The following is an 18,080-nucleotide window of genomic DNA, read 5'->3' as shown; positions in this document are numbered from 1 at the left end:
ACCCGATTATGCTAGATCACATTGTGAATACCATATAATTCAAATATTTTTATATTTGCTTTAATTCTGCACTTATAATATGTGCAAAATATAATTATAATTAATATATTTTAAATAATATGTTTAAATGAGCTTCTGTATTAGGCAGAATACAATAGCTAAAACCCGTATAAATGCCATACAGCCTCAGAACAAAATTACATTAATTCAAGTATTTCTTGCATCAGTGAACAAATTTCGAATACAAATGAAATTCACTATTAAATTCAATGAGCATTCTGTATATTGTTCTTCATGGAATGTAATTTGTTACCTTGACCAGCTCCATGACCAGGTAGAGCTCACTGTAGGTGTCCATCTCCTCGATCAGCAGGACTATGTTGGGGTGTTTCACCCTCCTCAGAATAGACACCTCATTCTGGATCATGTGTTCCTGTGCACATACACAACATCCATCCATGACTGTTAGAAATCATCAGACTGCCTTGAAGGGGTGTAAAAAAATAATTGTGACAGAAAAAAATGTGATTCAGGTGCGATTCATATCATAAAGATCAACATACTATTAATTATTAATTACTAATGCAATTGCACTGCTTGAAAACCTGGGGTGCCAATTTGTTGATTTTAATATCCACTGTATAGTGTGTGTGAGCTATGTTATAAGGGTAAATAGAGCTCTCGTTCAGCCCTGTGCCTCTGCAACCTACAGAGAGAGAGAGAGAGAGAGAGAGAGAGAGAGAGAGAGAGAGAGAGAGAGAGAGAGAGAGAGAGAGATGCTGCTGAAGCCGGACAGTTTAGCCGACTTTGGAGCTCTACTGTATTTCTTCTAAAATGCCACAGATTCTGATACAAAAATAATGATGCTTTAATTCAACAGTATTTCAGAGACAGATCAATTTTAGGGAGACTTTCTGACTGTATTATTTTTTTTAAAAGAAAGTTATTAATTGAAATAAATCCTTATTAGAAATCTTTTCATTTAATGCAAATGAATGTAATTTGACACAGACAAAAATAGAGACAAGAATCACTTCACATTGCTAATAAATAATAAAATAAATAAATAAATAAATAAATAAATAAATAAATAAATAAATAAATATATTTTGCTTCATTAAAATTTGTTCAGAATATTTTGAGAATTGAAACCAATCGAATCATGAAACCAGTGTTACAGTATGAACTGAGTCGAATCAAATCATGAACAAATCGTGACATTCATCTTGCCGCAATTATAAAAATCCTGACCAGTCCACTCAAAGATTAAATTTTTTTATTCAAATTAGATTCAAGCTCAGATCATTAATAAGGTAATTAATTAATTATATGAGATTTGGTTTAAGTAATTAATCGTACAAGCTAATAAACAATAATGTATCAATAATAGATATGATGACTGGGATGAAGGACCCAACTTTGAGAGCCATAGTCATAGTATCCTTAGAACACATTTAAGAGCGAGGAATCATTCTAGTGATTTGATGTTCCAGTCTCCGTCTCTCACCTTGCCTCTGCATTTGCCCTTGTTGATGATTTTGAGCGCGTACTCTCGGCCCGTGGATCTCTCCACACACTCTCTCACCACTGCAAAGTTTCCATCTCCAATCATCCTCCCCACCTTGTATCTCTCAGTTATAGAGGCAGGAACTTGAGGGCCTTCCTCCACCACTTCAGCTACAACACATCACATTTCAATCATAGACCAGCTTGTGGATGGGCATTAAAGTATACACGACTGCAAAAGTTTGTACACCCTTTGGTGTGATACTAGGTGTCATACAGTAATACCAAATTATTCTTTAGATATTTTGTAATCCTTTAAATATTGTCTAGATATGAGATTGTTTTGGAGAATTATTGCAAAAATTAGCTCCTTATTATACGCATTTTATTTATCTTTAGATACAAAAGAGTTATTTTTTCTGACTTCACCCAAAAACCAAAGGCAAGTTGACATTTTCTAGTATGCTGTATATCATTTTTGCAAACTTCATATGTATCCAGTGAAAACACTTCTAAATTATTCTGATGGTATCACGTATTGTAGATGTTGCACTTCAGCATTAATTCATGAAAAACTGCTAATAACTAATACATCCTAACTAATTTTAAGTAAAGCTAGCAAACACCTCCATGTCAACAAAGAACTACCATGGCTAATTTGCTACAGTGGCTGTATTTCGTCATAGATAAATCTAAACCTGTATAACAATGTGTGAATCTTTCCATATCGGTGGTCCTGATTATGCTTAGTTATGATTTATTAATGTTATCATGAATGTCCTAATTAATTAATGCTGTAAATTCAGTTAGCCTTAATGCAATGCTAATTCAATTCTCTTTTTTGATTATACGAGAATTTTGTTACCATATCTTTAAGCCCTACTGAGGTGAATGTTATGTTTTATTAGTAAAACGCATACTAACATCGAAGGTTATTAAAGAAACTTATGCTAACTGCATTATTTTAGCACAGTGCTGAAAAGCTTTGTAATCACACGTACAGCTTTTGGAACAAATAATAAACATCAGAATGTTGTGCTACGAGCTAATCTCTTATAAACCTCTGTTTCACTTTAGCAGTGAATTGGTATGCATTACATTTTAAATGATTTGCCAGTCACATAATGGTTAATGATGAATGTGGCAGCCTAGTGATTAAGGTGTTGAACTACCGATTGCAATGTTGTGAGCTTGAATCCCAGTTCCATCAAACTACCACTGCTGGGTCCACTCAATTACTCAGTTGTATAAAATACAATTCGCTCTGGATAAGTGTGTCTGCTAAATGTCCTAAAGGATTACACTTGGTCTCAAAGCTGAATCACAGACTCAGTTGTTAACTTAAGATATTACCTTCACTAGCAGGACCATCACCTTCATCCATGGAACTGCACACTTTAGTAGAAGCCAGAGAGAGAGACGAGCCGCTGTGCTGGGAGCTCTGACAAACACAGAGTGAGGGAATGGGTACATATTTCTAATGGTTTAGAGCATAATAGAGTGAAATAAAAACAGCTGAATCACATAACACATTTGCATTATGTGCATAACAAACTATAAACAGTCTAAACTATCACTAGCTGCTGCAGATTTACGCCATTTTCTGTTACTTGGTCTGTGATTTGTTAAATTTAAAAATCTTAAAAAATGTCTTCAATATATAATCACCAATTCCCAAAAAGATTTATTTCATATTTCAAATGATTGAAAGATGTTTAGGTTGGGTTAGTTGATAACTTTTTTTTTTACGAGAGTACTTACGTTCAATCTACCACCGGAATGGAAATGGACTTCTGGGACATTTTCAATCAGTAGAAATAAACAAACAATGTTCTGTCTGTGAGTCTGGTCTATAATGAGTCAGGACTCTTTTGGCCTTCAGTGTGAGACGTGTGTTTGTCCCTCTGTTGATAACCTTACACTGAATTTTAGTGATTAAAGATAAACACCTTCAGATTTTAGAATGTTATGAACCAGGACTTGGGGCAAAATTGCTCAGAAAGAAGAAATGGGTTTGATATCAGCATTTACTTTGAAGATACAAACATTTGAGTTAATTAAGTTTTATATAGGAATATATTTCTCCTAGTGAGCTACACAGACACATAAATACTTATGAAAACTACAAATTCTTACAACCCTGAGTGTCAACGTTAATATGAGCTTTATATTAACCACCGCTGTGAAGTGAGACATGACAAAGACGTTCAATACTGAACATGAACACAATAAAAACAGGAGGCATCTGGGAAAAGAGCCAAAGTGTTAATATGGGTGTTCCACAGCCTTAAAAACACAACCCATAACCAATAAAGACTGACCAGAATCCCAGGTTCAAGTACAGCAGCCCGGTTACCCTGTAGGCAGCAGCAAAATGACCATAAGCCCTGAAACACTAACACAGTGGAGTTCCTTACACTTCCTGCTGCTGTGTATAAGGTACAGGACAGAAACGCTGTAGGAATAAAAACAGCAGTTTCCATAGAAACGCTCTGTCCAAAACGTGCTAAGAATAACATCTGCGAAGCAGGTACTGTACGGTAAAGTGAAGCTCAGTACAGCTTCCTGCGCTCACACCATGCCAGTGTTTACTCACTACTGCTTAAAACAACACGGCAGCTTTAACTCCAAACGGCTGTTTAATACGTTATGTTATGTGTGCACGTTAAATTGTTCTCTAAATGTATAATATACGTACGTGGAGTTAATAAAAGAATAACGCGATACGAGCATCGGATACGCCTGCTATTCAGAGCAGGAATCAGGAGGACCGTTAAAGGTTCTGCAAATCGTCCATGTTTTGTATGTTTATAGGAAAGGAAACAGAGGTGTGAAATAACATGGCTTCCTACAGTATATGTGAGTGCCTTTTTTATCTTTTAAGTAATATTTTTTGGGGGAAATGAATGCTAGAATATTGATAGACACTTTAAAGAAATGATCAGAAGAGACATAATACACAATGAAAGAAATAAAACAATGAATTAAATAAATAAATAAAAATCAGAGTTGTTTTTTTTTTTTATAATTGGCATTATTGAGACGATATGAAAAATAAAGTATGCGAGTCATTCTAACCAAAAAGTAGGACAGGATGTTCGTTACTATACTGTACGTGTGATCACCATATGAATGTGTGTAGGGAGAAAATCTGCTGGTTTAAATTTTGTGGAAAAAAAAAAATTAGCTTCGTTTGGCTTATTCAAACATTTTGGTTCTAACTTTTTACTTCTCACTTCTTTACTTAGTCACTCAGGGGAACACACAGATAGGAAAACTGTGTAATAACTGTGTAATAACTATTCATTTATTTTACTACTTATTACTAGTATGCAATATATTACCCTGTTTTTGTTCAGAATTAATTCATCTAATTAAAGTCATTTCTACTAGTACAGCTGAATGGACTTCTGTCTATACTGTAACTTTTAGTAAGAATAGCATCAGTCATGTCCATATCATGTTTTCAACAGAATAGCTAAATAGCCCGTATGTCTGCGATGGATCTGAGAGGGTTTATATGTGAAGGAAGTCATCAGTCTGGCTAAATTCTAACATCGCTTAATCTCTGAAAGCACATGTACTGTACATCAACTCAGCTAATCATCACAACCCTTTTATTTTCCTGGTTAGTGTTTCACCAGTCTATTTCTACTGTATATATCTATCTTTTTAAACAATTGTCTCTTACCCGCCGTCTCCTGAGGCTGGCCGGACTGGTGGGAGACGGACTCGGGGACTTGCCTGAGCGAGGCGTAGACAGTTGACTGCCTGCTGTTCCATTAGCTGAGGACAGAAGATTCATTCACTCAGATCATGACATGACATTATTTAATTTCACTTATAACACAGCACTCCTGATTACTCTAATCTTATTTATACCTTCAGGCCTACCGGAGTTATTCGTTTTGACTATATAGTGATTCGGATAGTGCTGGCTGTAGTGTCGTAACGTTTTTTTTCTAGATTTCTAGAATTGTTGATATTGTTATTGAAGTTTTCTGTCAGGACAATTTTTTGCTGTCTCATAAAATTAAGCTGGTACTAAGTTTTCCAATTTAGAACGAAGGTATCTGCAGTTTCTGGGAAAGATGATGAGTCACATTATTTATTTATTTATTTATTTATTTATTTGGACAGCATCTCCTGAGACAGCGACTGTTTTAACATAAGTATTTACAATAAATCTGTTTTGCGGATGCAACGTCAAACACGTTCCTTCGTTAACGAATCGGCAAATCGCTGTGTTATAAAGCGAATAAGACATTTCAGGGGGTTGTAGCTGTTCCTGTAACAACAAAACATAAGGCTGACGTGTCTCACAAAAAGTTTTCGTAACATGTCAGAATAGTTTAGTTCATAGTGAGAATATTTGATGGAAACAGTAAGCCAACTGAAATGTTATATAGTATAACCGTTATCATAACACACATGAGGGCAAGATAGCAAACGTCAGGGAATTGTTAAAGTGCATACAATATAAAATAAGCAGCATGTTAATAAAGTCAAGCTATATTCATATTACAACCTTTAAAACAACAAGACAATCCGAAAGCTCTAATTAAATAGAGGAAAATCCTAAAATAGCTGAATTTTGAACCAATAATTTTCCCCTCTTACTGTAGGTAAGACGATATGATATAATCTTACCAGATCCACAGTGCAGCGAGTCGCTGGAGCAGAGTATTATAGCTGCTGAGCTCATGTTCTCCGAGTGTGTGTGCACACGTGCATGTGCTTGTGTGTGTTAGATTTCTGTGAATGAGTCGATCCGCTGAATGACCGCACACTCCTCCTCCTCCTCCTCCTCCTCCTGCGTGAGCCTGACGTCCGAGCAGGAGGAGGAGCTGCCGAATAAAGGCTTATTAACGGTAGACATGATGTCATCACGGGCTAACTAGCATCGATTTGGCAGATGTAATCATTTTTTTATTACAGTGCAAAGCTAATTGAATTGTAGGTGATGAGAAATCCTGAATTGGATTTGAGAAACTTTAAAATGCTGCAAAGTGAAACTGCATCTGAAAGCGCAGAAGATCGATGAGTCAGTCCTGACTGCAACAAAAAAAAAAGACTTTTCTTTTATAATTCCATGTCTAAACTAGGGAGCAAAACAAATCAAATTGAATCACACACACACACACACACACACACACACACACACACACACACACACACACACACACACACACACACACACACACACACACAAGCTAAAATCATTGAGATTGTTTATCTGCCAACAGTGAATCATCTTGCTGTTCTATTTCAGCATCATTCAGCAGAAGTTCAGATGCATGAGCAAGACATCAAGTTATTTTCAGCTTAGAAAACACACTATGATTTCTCCAGAACAAAGTGTGATTGTAGTGTGTGTGTGTGTGTGTGTGTGTGTGTGTGTGTGTGTGTGTGTGTGTGTGTGTGTGTGTGTGTGTGTGTAAACAAGCAGTTGTGCTAACTTTTAACTAAGCGCTGTACATTTGCTACTACAGTACATATCCAAACCCACACTCAATCCTTTTCTAAAAACATTTTATCATGACCTGCAGCAGCCTGGATGTCGCTCCATCACAGGGCACTAGAACAGACTTTCACAACTAGGGGTAAGTTATGTAAACCAGTTAAACCTTCTGGCATGTTTTTGAAGGCAGGAGAAAGCTGGAGAACCCTGAGGAAACACACAGGGTTACACAAAGCAGTTCACTTTTATTTGCCCAGTGGGTTAAGCTAATGAATATGATTTGTCCACAAACCGTTAAATATACTGAATATCCTCCATCCACTCATCCATATATCCATCCATCTATCCATTTATCCTCTACACAATGTATAACTTTTGGTAACTGGGAACCTGGAGCCTATTCCAGGAGACGTGGAGCACAAGGCACTGGTACACCCCGAACAGAACGCCTATTGCAGGGCACACACACTACAGATAGTTTAGAGATGCTATAATGCATGTCTTTGGAATGGGGAGGAAACTGGAGAACCCAGAGGACACACACACACACACACACACACACACACACACACACACACACACACACACACACACACACACACACACACACACAAAGTGGAGGCGGGAGTCAAATCCCCAACCATGGAGATACAGTATGTGGCCACTGTTCTCCAAACCCTCAGCTATTAAATTATACACTTCTTCTTCTTCTTCTTCTTCTTCTTCTTCTTCTTCTTCTTCTTCTTCTTCTTCTTCTTCTTCTTCTAACAATATTTGCTTTGTGAATCCAATAAAACAAACTTCAGATGCCAGTTTCAGGCTAAGAGAGATGACGCTAACCAAACGATCTTTATTCCCCTAATCGCTGCATGCCGCAAAAATCTCTGGTCACTTGGATTAAATGCTTACGGAATAATTTGGGACATTCAGGATCTTGTCATATGGTTTAATTAAGAATCTACTCTGAATTGGTGGAAGGTTTTTCTATTACACTACCACTACATTAACACATCTGAAAGCCACATTTATCCTTAACAGTACTATTTGGCATGTAGCACATAGTGTAAGCTGCTTGCATTTGATTTCCAAAGAACTGAGTGATTTGATATGAAAAGTAAAAGGAAACATATCCGAACGCCAGTCTTATTCTCTCAAGGGCTGCAGTGGATTTCAATTTCCAAACCGCATCAACCATCTGAGAGCGGAGCTGTAAAAAGTCTGCTGCTGCAAATGTGGTGCATTCAAAACACCCACGCAATGCCACAAGGACTACAAAAGCCCCACGAGAGAGGGGGGGGGGGGCAGAGAGAGAGAGAGAGAGAGAGAGAGAGAGAGAGAGAGAGAGAGAGAGAGAGAGAGAAAGGGTGGGAGAGAGAGGGAGAGAGAGACAGAGGGAGAGAGAGAGAGGGAGAGAGAGGGAGAAGAGCTTCTGCTGCTCTCTCTCTCTCTTCTCTCTCTCTGCTGTCTCTCTCTCTCTCTCTCTTTCTCTCTCTCTCCTCTTTCTCTCTCTCTCTCTCCCTCCTCTCTCTCTCCTCTCCCTCTCCCCTCTCTCTCTCTCTCTCTCTGCCTCCCTCTCTCTCTCTTTCTTTCTCTCTTTCTTTCTCTCTCTCTCTCTCTCTCTCTCTCTCCCCTCTCTCGCTCTCCTCTCTCTTTTTTCTCTCTCTCCCTCTTTCTCTAGGCTCTCTCACTTTCTCTCTCTCTCTCTCTTTTTCTTTTTCTCCTCGATCTCTTTATTCTCTTTTTTTTGTTTCTCGCTCCCCCTCCGCCCTCTTTCTCTTCTCTCGTTTCTTTCTCTCTGTCTCTCTCTCTCTCTCTCCTCTCTCTCTCTCTCTCTCTCTCTCTCTCTCTCGTCTCTCGATCGCGCGTCTCCTAAGCCATAACTCCTGTATGTGTTTACTTGACCTGGAATCAGTTGAGGGATATACAGTAATGACTCATATCCAAAGGTTCTCCAGGCATTTTGGTGATGTTTATTAAATGTCTGTTTGAAGTTGATATCTGAATTTGATCTGAGGAAATATGCCAAATCTAACACAAGACATTACATCTGATTGGTTCTTTCTGGTCAACCATAGAATGAGCTTACAGAAGTCTCCTTACAGATTTCCAGAGCTCTCACATCTCACAAACATGCTGCTACACACAATCACAAGCAGGTTCAACAATGCATCATGTCACGTTATGCACAAAAGCAAAAGAACTGCTGCTGAAATCATAAAGACTCGACTTGATGTCTTCTGAGCTGCTTTTCTTTTTTTTACAAGGGTGAGTAATTTAGCTATAATGCTGTAGCCGTCCTGTCTTTTGGCTCCAGTCTGGATATTTTCCTCTGAGCTCATGTGCTCATCATGGATAAACTGCCGGTTTTTATTTCTCATACCATTGTGTATAAACTGTGAAGAACTGTCTGTGAAAATCCCAAAATATCTTCAAGTTCTTTAAGAGATACTCCAACTGAAATTCTTGCACTGCAAAAAGCCACCAAGAACTCCATTAATTTATTTTGTTACGTTTCCTGGTTTGTTTTTGTGTTTTTGGTTTTGTCGTGTTTATTTTTGTGTTTTTGGTAATCAGATTAATTTGATCCATCATTTTGTTCCTGCTGTAATAATGTAATAATGTACAGGTACATAAACAACCGATAAACAATGAATCATACTTCAGGCTTGGGTGTGTGTGTGTGTGGGGGGGGGGGGGGGTGAATAATAGTTACTATTAATCTGTTTGCCTAGTGTTTGCCACTTCTTCCTATTTTCTGACTCAGCCAGAATGCCACACACACACACACACACACACACACACACACACACACACACACACACACACACACACACACACACACACTTTATCTACACTGATAAGGGCCCAAATCAGATCACCACATGTCCTCATCAGCAGTCACAACACCTTTTCACAGAACTCGGCTGGACTTTTCCGAGAACGAGGCTCGCTGCAGTGTGTTTGTTCTCCAGGCTTGTCATTAGGGATTCGGAGTGAGTGATTGGTTGCGGCTTTTTGAAAGACAGACTCATAACCTGGAGGTCCTGCTGGAACCCCAAGCCAAGAAATAAGTTCTCGCTCTTCCGGTTGCGGCACCATGCAAGATTAACTAGCACCAGATGTTTTGTGGAAAGGGCGACAACAGACGTGATGACTCATATTTTTCTAGTACACAATGGAATAATAACCAGGAGATCAAATATATTTTAATATCACCCCCCGGGTCAGTGAATGTGTTCGGAGTTGCTGTCTACTGTATAATCTGATAAAAAGATTTAGTCATGGGCTATAAAAGTCCTTCTACTGCTGAATGTTACAAAATGAAGCTCATAAGAACAGGAGCTGATTTGTTTTAATATCACCCTGCTGGCCACTTTTAAAATGTAATGTGTTCAGAGAAGTTCTCTGCCACGTATTCTGTCAAGAGCGATAAAGCTGATTGAGACTGGGGTCATTACAGGGGTATAGCACTTTAAAAAAGCTGCTAAATGAGTTTGGCAGTCATTTTCCTAGTGACAACAACTATTTACACCACCAATAACTAGCAGCCGAAAAACCCCTCCACCACCATCAGCAACCAACAGCAACTAGCCACCAAGCACCACCACCACCAACAACAGATTCCAGACCTTCTAGTTTCTAGGTCTCAGTGTATTTTCATGTTCCATATCTGATGGTCAATAGGCCTCTCATCTCTTTTTTAACTATAATTAAAAGTTGTTTTCTTTGTTTATTTGTTTTCCCCATTACATTTACGGCATTTGGCAGACGCCCTTATCCAGAGCGACGTACATAAGTGCATAAATCTCTAGCATTGAATACATTAATGCTGATTCACTAGGTTACATACTTAAGATACCATGAGTTTAAAAAAATTGTTCAAAGTTACAATGAAAAAAATGTCAATTTTTTTTCTTTAAACGCAAAAGATAAGGAAATAAGTGCTAGTTGAAGTGTTTCCTGAATAAGTTTGAAAATAGCCAGTGACTCGGCTGTCCGGACCTCTAGGGGAAGTTCATTCCACCACCTTGGTGCCAGAACAGAGAAGAGTCTTGTAGTATACTTGCCTCTTACCCTGAGAGATGGTGGAACCAGTCGAGCAGTGCTGGTAGATCGGAGGGTGCGGGGTGCAGTGCGAGGAGTGATGAGGGCTTTTAAGTAAGAGGGAGCTGGTCCGATTTTGGCTTTGTAGGCCAGCATCTGATGCGTGCAGCTACCGGAAGCCAGTGGAGGGATCGCAGCAGTGGGGTGGTATGCGAGAACCTTGTCAGGTTGAAATCAAGCCGGGCAGCTGCATTTATCCACTATTTATTCCAAAACTTGAGAACAAAACTGATCCAAAACTATAAAGGGTCGGTATGGTTGCAGGTTTTTACTCCAAACAAGCTGGAGCTACACCAGCATCTGCATCCGCTGAGTGCCAAGATCAATTAATTAACCAGGAATCAGGTCAAGACAGGTCTGTTTGGAACGAAAACCTGCACAATGGCCTTTCTAGATAAGACTGGACACCTCAGTTGGGATGATGGATTGAGTTTTAGTACTGAGCTCATTTTTGGTACTGAGTTTATTTATTCTTTATTTATTGTTTCAGTTCGTAGCCCTGGCAACCTGGTGTTTCCTACCTGAGCTGTTGGAAACCGGAGACTTGCTTCTGTATGAGCCACCTCCACTGCGAGGAGAACAGCGACCCTGCAGAGACGAGAGCCGCCCGTAAGACTGCGATTTCGTCATCCTGCATTCTGAAAGTGGAAGAGAGAGAGAGAGAGAGAAAGAGAGAGAGAGAGAGAGAGAGAGAGAGAGAGAGAGAGAGAGAGAGAGAGAGAGAGAGAGAGAGAGAGAGAGAGAGAGAGAACATGAGGCAGATACTGTATCATTTAAGATAAGCCATGTCCATTTTACTTAGTATATTTCTATACTACACATAAAGACCCTGCACCATAAAGTGAGTCACTTTTGCAAAAAAAAAAACCCATCCAAAGTGCACACACACAGCAATGAACACACACACACACACACACACACACACACACACACACGCACACACACACACACACACAGTGAATACACACCCGGAGCATTGGGCAGCCATTTATGCTGCAGCGCCTGGGGTGCAGTTGGGGGGTGGGGGTGGGGGGGTTTGGGGTTCGGTGCCTTGCTCAAGGCACCTCAGTCGAGACTCGAACCCATAACCTTAGGAGTCCATGGTTAGGAGTCAAACTCTCTAACCATTAGGCCACGACTTCCCCCATCCTGATGGGCATAGTCTTATTTTTCCATGATGACTCCTCCCCCATCTACAGGTCACAAGATGTCTTTAACTAAGTGTGAAAATGAAGATGAAATGCGGTGGGCTTCACATTGACAATATCAGATTTCAACCTACTTAAACACCTGAGTGGTTTTCAGAGTGATGGTTTAGACTGTGTTCTTCACCGCAATCAATAAAAAAAAATAAAATGAGGGAATATCTTTTAAAGGAATGTGATCATGAGTGCGGAGGAGATCTTGAGGCTCGATGCCACGTGCATTAAAGCTGTGTCAGTGGCTCACAACAACCCTGCACAGTCACAACAACCCTGCTCAGTCACAACAACCCTGCTCAGTCACAACAACCCTGCTCAGTCACAACAACCCTGCTCAGTCACAACAACCCTGCTCAGTCACAACAACCCTGCTCAGTCACAACAACCCTGCTCAGGCCCATCATCAGGTTTTTTACTTGCATCTGTCAGCCTTCTGTTGGTGATTGTATGAACAGAGACTTACCGCTTTCATCCAGCAGGAAGTCATCCTGGTAACGGAACTTCTCTGGTCCACATGCGATGAATATGTCATCCTCCCCGAAGAAGTCCTGCAGACACGTCAGCTACAAACATCACAGAGACTTTTGTTACTAACGATCATTAATATATATCAGCGACGATCACATAGAATCTTCGATACATCTGTTTATTCAAATTCAATTTTTATTTGTCACGTTCACAATCATACACCGTACGACTTGCAGTGAAATGTTTTTACGACCGTCCCTGTTGTCTTGTGTGTTTGTGTGCTTGTCTTTCATCCCCTGCATTTGTCTCCTGTTTTCTCCCGCTTGTTTTTTGTTCTCCATGTTATGTTTATTCTGTATTTCAGTCACCTAGTTTTCCCCAGTGTTTCCATGTGTTTGTTGTTTTGTTATTTTTAATAAATGCCCTGTATTTGTGTCTGACTTTAGTTACCACAGTACGTCGTAGCAGAAATGGTGATATTAACGCCATCAGAGACAAATGTGTGAGCTGGAATAGTAAATAGTAGATTTTGGATAAGGACACTGATAGACAGAGAGACCAATCCAATCGGGTGTGTTGTGGTGAACGTCATCACTGACCTTCACCAGAATGAATCAGCAGCAAATCCGATTAGTTCGCTTAATAGTGTTGAGAAATAATGTGTGAGTGATGGTGAGTGTATAGTGACAATATAAAGCAACATTACAGCATGTGTGAAATACAAACTCTTTTTCCTTACTACTACTACTACTACTACTACTACTACTACTACTACTACTAATAATAATAATAATAATAATAATAATAATAATAATAATAATAATAATAATTTTATGCCAAGCCTGGGATTTTGATAAGGTCTGAGGTCTTGTGCAGAAGTTAATATTATCCAGTAAAATAATATGTATGCAAATGTTATGACTGTATTGTGTTGGTCTACAGTGTAATCAATTCTGTTTTATCGAGCATCATGGACCTGAACATGTACAGGATCATGTAGCATCATATACTGAACACCGGCTGTATATGGTAATAATAAATGACAATATTTGAAGTGAAGAAGTTTTTATAAACACTCCAATAATTTTCCTTCAGCATGTAGGGAGAAGCTTGTTATCAGAGATAAAGGAGCTATCGCAATTACAATGGGGATTTTGTCAAGATTAGCCAACCAGTTGAGTTGAGAGTTGAGACATACTGTATGTACCAAGACAGAGATCCACTTATGGGAAAAATAGAAAAGTTTGTTAACACTGGTGCATACTGGGAGCTCACATGATGTATCGTCAATTGTACCTGATTTCCTGGCCAGAGTCATTTATGATGAAGTAAAGTACTCATTTGTTTAGTACATATTGAGAAATCTGCAGGCAGGTGTACAGAAAAATACTAGCTGTCGGAACGAACAGGACCGGAAAGTATCTGCTACAAAGCTCTATCTGAATAAAAACCGAGCACATAAGACATTGGAACTGGACTTTCTAATACACTTCACATAAACTGAGGATTTCAGACGCAGTTATATACTGTGACAAAAATCTGTACAGCCAAAAGACCAAATACAAGCAGAGCAACAAATCACTCGTGTCAAGACAAGTTGTATCAAGTCATGTCAAGAAGCTTTTATGGTCATTTCAACCATATATAGCTGACGCAGTACACAGTGAAATGAGACAATGTTTCTCCAGGACCAGGATGCTACATAAAACAAAGACAGAGCTAAATACTTAGTACGTAAGTAAGTCCTAGCCACATAAAGTGCAACTGTGCAACCTGGTACAATCACTCACTCACTCTCTCACTCATTTTCTACCGCTTATCCGAACTACCTCGGGTCACGGGGAGCCTGTGCCTATCTCAGACGTCATCGGGCATCGAGGCAGGATACACCCTGGAAGGAGTGCCAACTCATCACAGGGCACACACACACACAATCATTCACTCACACACACACTACGGACAATTTTCCAGAGATGACAATCAACCAACCATGCATGTCTTTGGACCGGGGGAGGAAACCGGAGTACCCGGAGGAAACCCCCGAGGCACAGGGAGAACAAACTCCACATACAAGGCGGAGGCGGGAATCAAACCCCCGACCCTGGAGGTGTGAGGCGAACGTGGTAACCACTAAGCCCCGGTGCAAACAATGCAGGACAAAATACAGTGCAAACAAACAATACAATACACTACAAGATAATAAACAAAAGCAGCACCGACCAGAGTACATACTGTAGATTCTACAGAACATGTGTAAATACAGGAACAACCACTTAATATAATAGCAGCAGTTATATGAGGGATTGTAATGAACTGTGCAAAACAGCAACCGAATGTACCAGAGGACCCACATGTGTCACTCCACACAGTCACACTGACACTAAGATTAATATAAAAACAGTCATTTTTAATTATTCTGCTGATGTTCTGAAGTGCGCATATCTTCTACAAGGTGTGGGCTTCCAGCATGAATGGGAGATTACATATTAAAATGCCGCCATCTAGTGGATATAACGGAAAAAATATATTTTCCACAAGTGACAAGTTGTATGCAATTTCCAAAAAAAAAAAAAAAAAAAATGTGATCTATATAAAATCCAGGTTCATAACATATACTGTACAATAAATTTACAAACTATTTCCAAATGTCTTCATTACAGAGGACTTTTAAAACATTTTTTAAAACATGCATTTTTAATGTATTACCTTAAAGGTAACTACTGTATAAATGGATAAAAAAGTATAATGTGAACTTCTTTAAATAAAAGCATTGTTCAATTAATTGCTGCTAGAAGTGGAAACACTTCAACATATAATTGACATAACCCAAGGACAGAGCAGCACATCCCAGGGCTTATCGTGTTACTTAAATACATATTTTGGAGCATTGACTCCTACAGAAGACTTGATGCTTCCAGTCTAGGAGATCATAACTAAAAAACGGTATTAAACTTTTATAGGCTGCTCTTGAGTGAGAGAAAGTGCATAAATACTTGCATTTGATCCAAAGAGACTCCAATTTGAATTCAGTGACGATTCATCTGTAAGCTAGCAGACTAGTACACATACTTGAGGAAATTTCAACAATGTTCTATCAAAAATATTAGGTATAATGTTCCTACATCCCATCATGAGATTTTATATTTCAGACCCTTCCATATAAAGTGATTTAGAAGTGAGACAGAATTTGAGTCGAGCAGTTCAACAAAAGATAATAACAATGCTTCAGGATTTAAACTAGCCTGCGTGCTCAATTAAAGGCTTGTTGTGACAATACGTATACTCCAGTACCGTATTTAAGCCCAGCAGGTAGTCCAAGTGAAAACAGGACTCAACGAGTCAAAGGTTCTCAAAGCAAAACCATTACTTCAGATAATATAGAGTATTTATCTGATGGATTAAGAACGATTAAATGTGTATAATCAGTATTCAACCTGATTTGGCCCATGGTAACTCTTTTACCAGTTGGAAAATTACTGTTCCTCATGTCTCTAATTGTCTCCTTAATCCTAGTCTTTGTTTTTTCTTTGTGTTTGGTTGTTTTGCCTAGTTTCGATTTTCTTTTCTTTTTTTCAGTGTTTCTCGTTTTGTGTTTGTTTTGTCTTTTTCTCAGGCGTCATTGGGCATCGAGGCAGGATACACTCTGGACGGGGTGCCAACCCATCGCAGGGCACACACACACTCTCATTCACTCACACATTCACACACTACGGACAATTTTCCAGAGATGCCAATCAACCTACCATGCATGTCTTTGGACCGGGGAGGAAACCGGAGTACCCGGAGGAAACCCCCGAGGCACGGGGAGAACATGCAAACTCCACACACACAAGGCGGAGGCGGGAATCGAACCCCCAACCCTGGAGGTGTGAGGCGAACGTGCTAACCACTAATCCACCGTGCCCCGTGTTTTTATGTAACAAATTTTGTTTTTCAGCAATTCCTGCATTTGGGTCTGAATTTTATCCATGAAGACACCCAGCTTGTCTGACAAATGTTTTTGATCAACAAAGTTCAGAAACGATCCTCGTAAAAAAAAAGATCGTGCAGGTTTCTAGCAGTCAGGTTAAAAAAACAACGGGATAAGTGGCAGAATTCTGAAGGACTGTGAATGTCCTCAAACACAGCAACGTGAAGAAGTTATTGATGCTCATGTTGTTGTTTATACTTTATATTTAAAAAAAGAACAAATCAGCGTGTAATAAAGTATGATTAAGACAAAATTAAGTGAAACATAAAAAAAAGTACGTTCATTGGCCTCTCACCACAATTATAGAATAAGGAAATGAGGTGTGATTAAAAAAAAGTGGACTTTTAGAATTGTTTAAATATTCCAGTCAGATCTGTACTGACACATTTCTTTCGATTTTCTTGCATTTTCAATAAAGTCTGATTACTGACACTCTAAATTTCTATTGTTTTTGTTTTTTTTAAACCAATTTCCCCAACATTAGTTGTCTTAATTTGCCTTAACAATTAGGTTGTTATATAAAAGAAGCTACTTCTTCTATTTGTTAGCTTATAAACAGAAGAAAAAAAAATACATTACAAAAACTTATTTTTATTATCTCTGAATCCAAGGACAAATTTAGAGAGACAAATGTCTAAAACTGACATGAGTACAAGTACATATGCCAATAAATCCAGGACAAGTGTAATAGAGAAATGATCTTGAGATTAGTCTCAAAATTTAAACTTATTTTTGTCTCTTTTTTTTTTCTTTTCAGACTTTGTACTGGTAATAAATCCCTGTTTTCTCAGGTGTTTTTATGTATTCAGTAATCATCATATCTGAGCTTCTCTGAAGTGTTTCCAATTGCACTGATGAGCAGCAGAAAGGCAGCGGAGATCACATGGAGCTCCTGCAGCGGCGTTTCCTGTAAACACCTTTAGATACAGAAGCAATGAAGCAGGAAAACAAAATCATCCTGGGAGCCTTTTGGATCCAACATCCACGTTGGAAATATTTATTGACAATTTAGTTTTTCCATGAAGTAACCTGTTTGTTTCTCATTGTAGTAAATATATATGTATTGTAGAGAGGTTTTATTCTACATTAGTTAGAATTAGGCTTTTGGATTTGATGGAAGAACTTAAAATAAATCAAATTTAGAAAAAAATGTATATAAATAAATAAATAAATAAACAGGAAGACAAAAGGCCAGTTGAGGTTTGTAAACCACAAATAGATGTTTTTTTATTTTTTGCTTTTTAGAAGATTAAGAACATTTTCTTCCATGTTCCCATTTTCAATCTATTGTCTTTTTTGGTGATTTCTGGTTTTTGAGTTTAACCTGTCTGCATTTTATAATCAGAGTTGAGTGTAACCTGACAATGTG

At 38.7% G+C, this 18,080-nt stretch overlaps 1 protein-coding gene across 3 annotated transcripts in view; it reads right to left on the bottom strand.

The window, feature by feature from the left end:
* Positions 1 to 18,080, bottom strand: part of dclk1b (doublecortin-like kinase 1b) — a 48,955-nt gene that overhangs the window by 10,464 nt on the left and 20,411 nt on the right. For 2 of the 3 annotated variants that reach the window (XM_027160513.2, XM_027160512.2), the window contains exons 4-9: positions 12,737 to 12,836; positions 11,593 to 11,709; positions 5,198 to 5,292; positions 2,860 to 2,947; positions 1,508 to 1,677; positions 314 to 433 (exon numbers count right to left, since the gene is read on the bottom strand). In XM_027160513.2, the coding sequence (XP_027016314.1) occupies positions 314 to 433; positions 1,508 to 1,677; positions 2,860 to 2,947; positions 5,198 to 5,292; positions 11,593 to 11,709; positions 12,737 to 12,836 (690 nt within the window). Of the gene's footprint in view, positions 1 to 313; positions 434 to 1,507; positions 1,678 to 2,859; positions 2,948 to 5,197; positions 5,293 to 6,156; positions 6,582 to 11,592; positions 11,710 to 12,736; positions 12,837 to 18,080 lie in introns of those variants that run through there. The other variant, XM_027160514.2, reaches the window with a different exon arrangement.

This window comes from Tachysurus fulvidraco, chromosome 11 (genome assembly GCF_022655615.1).
Source record: "Tachysurus fulvidraco isolate hzauxx_2018 chromosome 11, HZAU_PFXX_2.0, whole genome shotgun sequence".
Lineage (NCBI taxonomy): Eukaryota > Metazoa > Chordata > Actinopteri > Siluriformes > Bagridae > Tachysurus > Tachysurus fulvidraco.
Note: the sequence above shows the minus strand (reverse complement) of the source record. Positions and strands in the feature narration are given on the sequence as shown.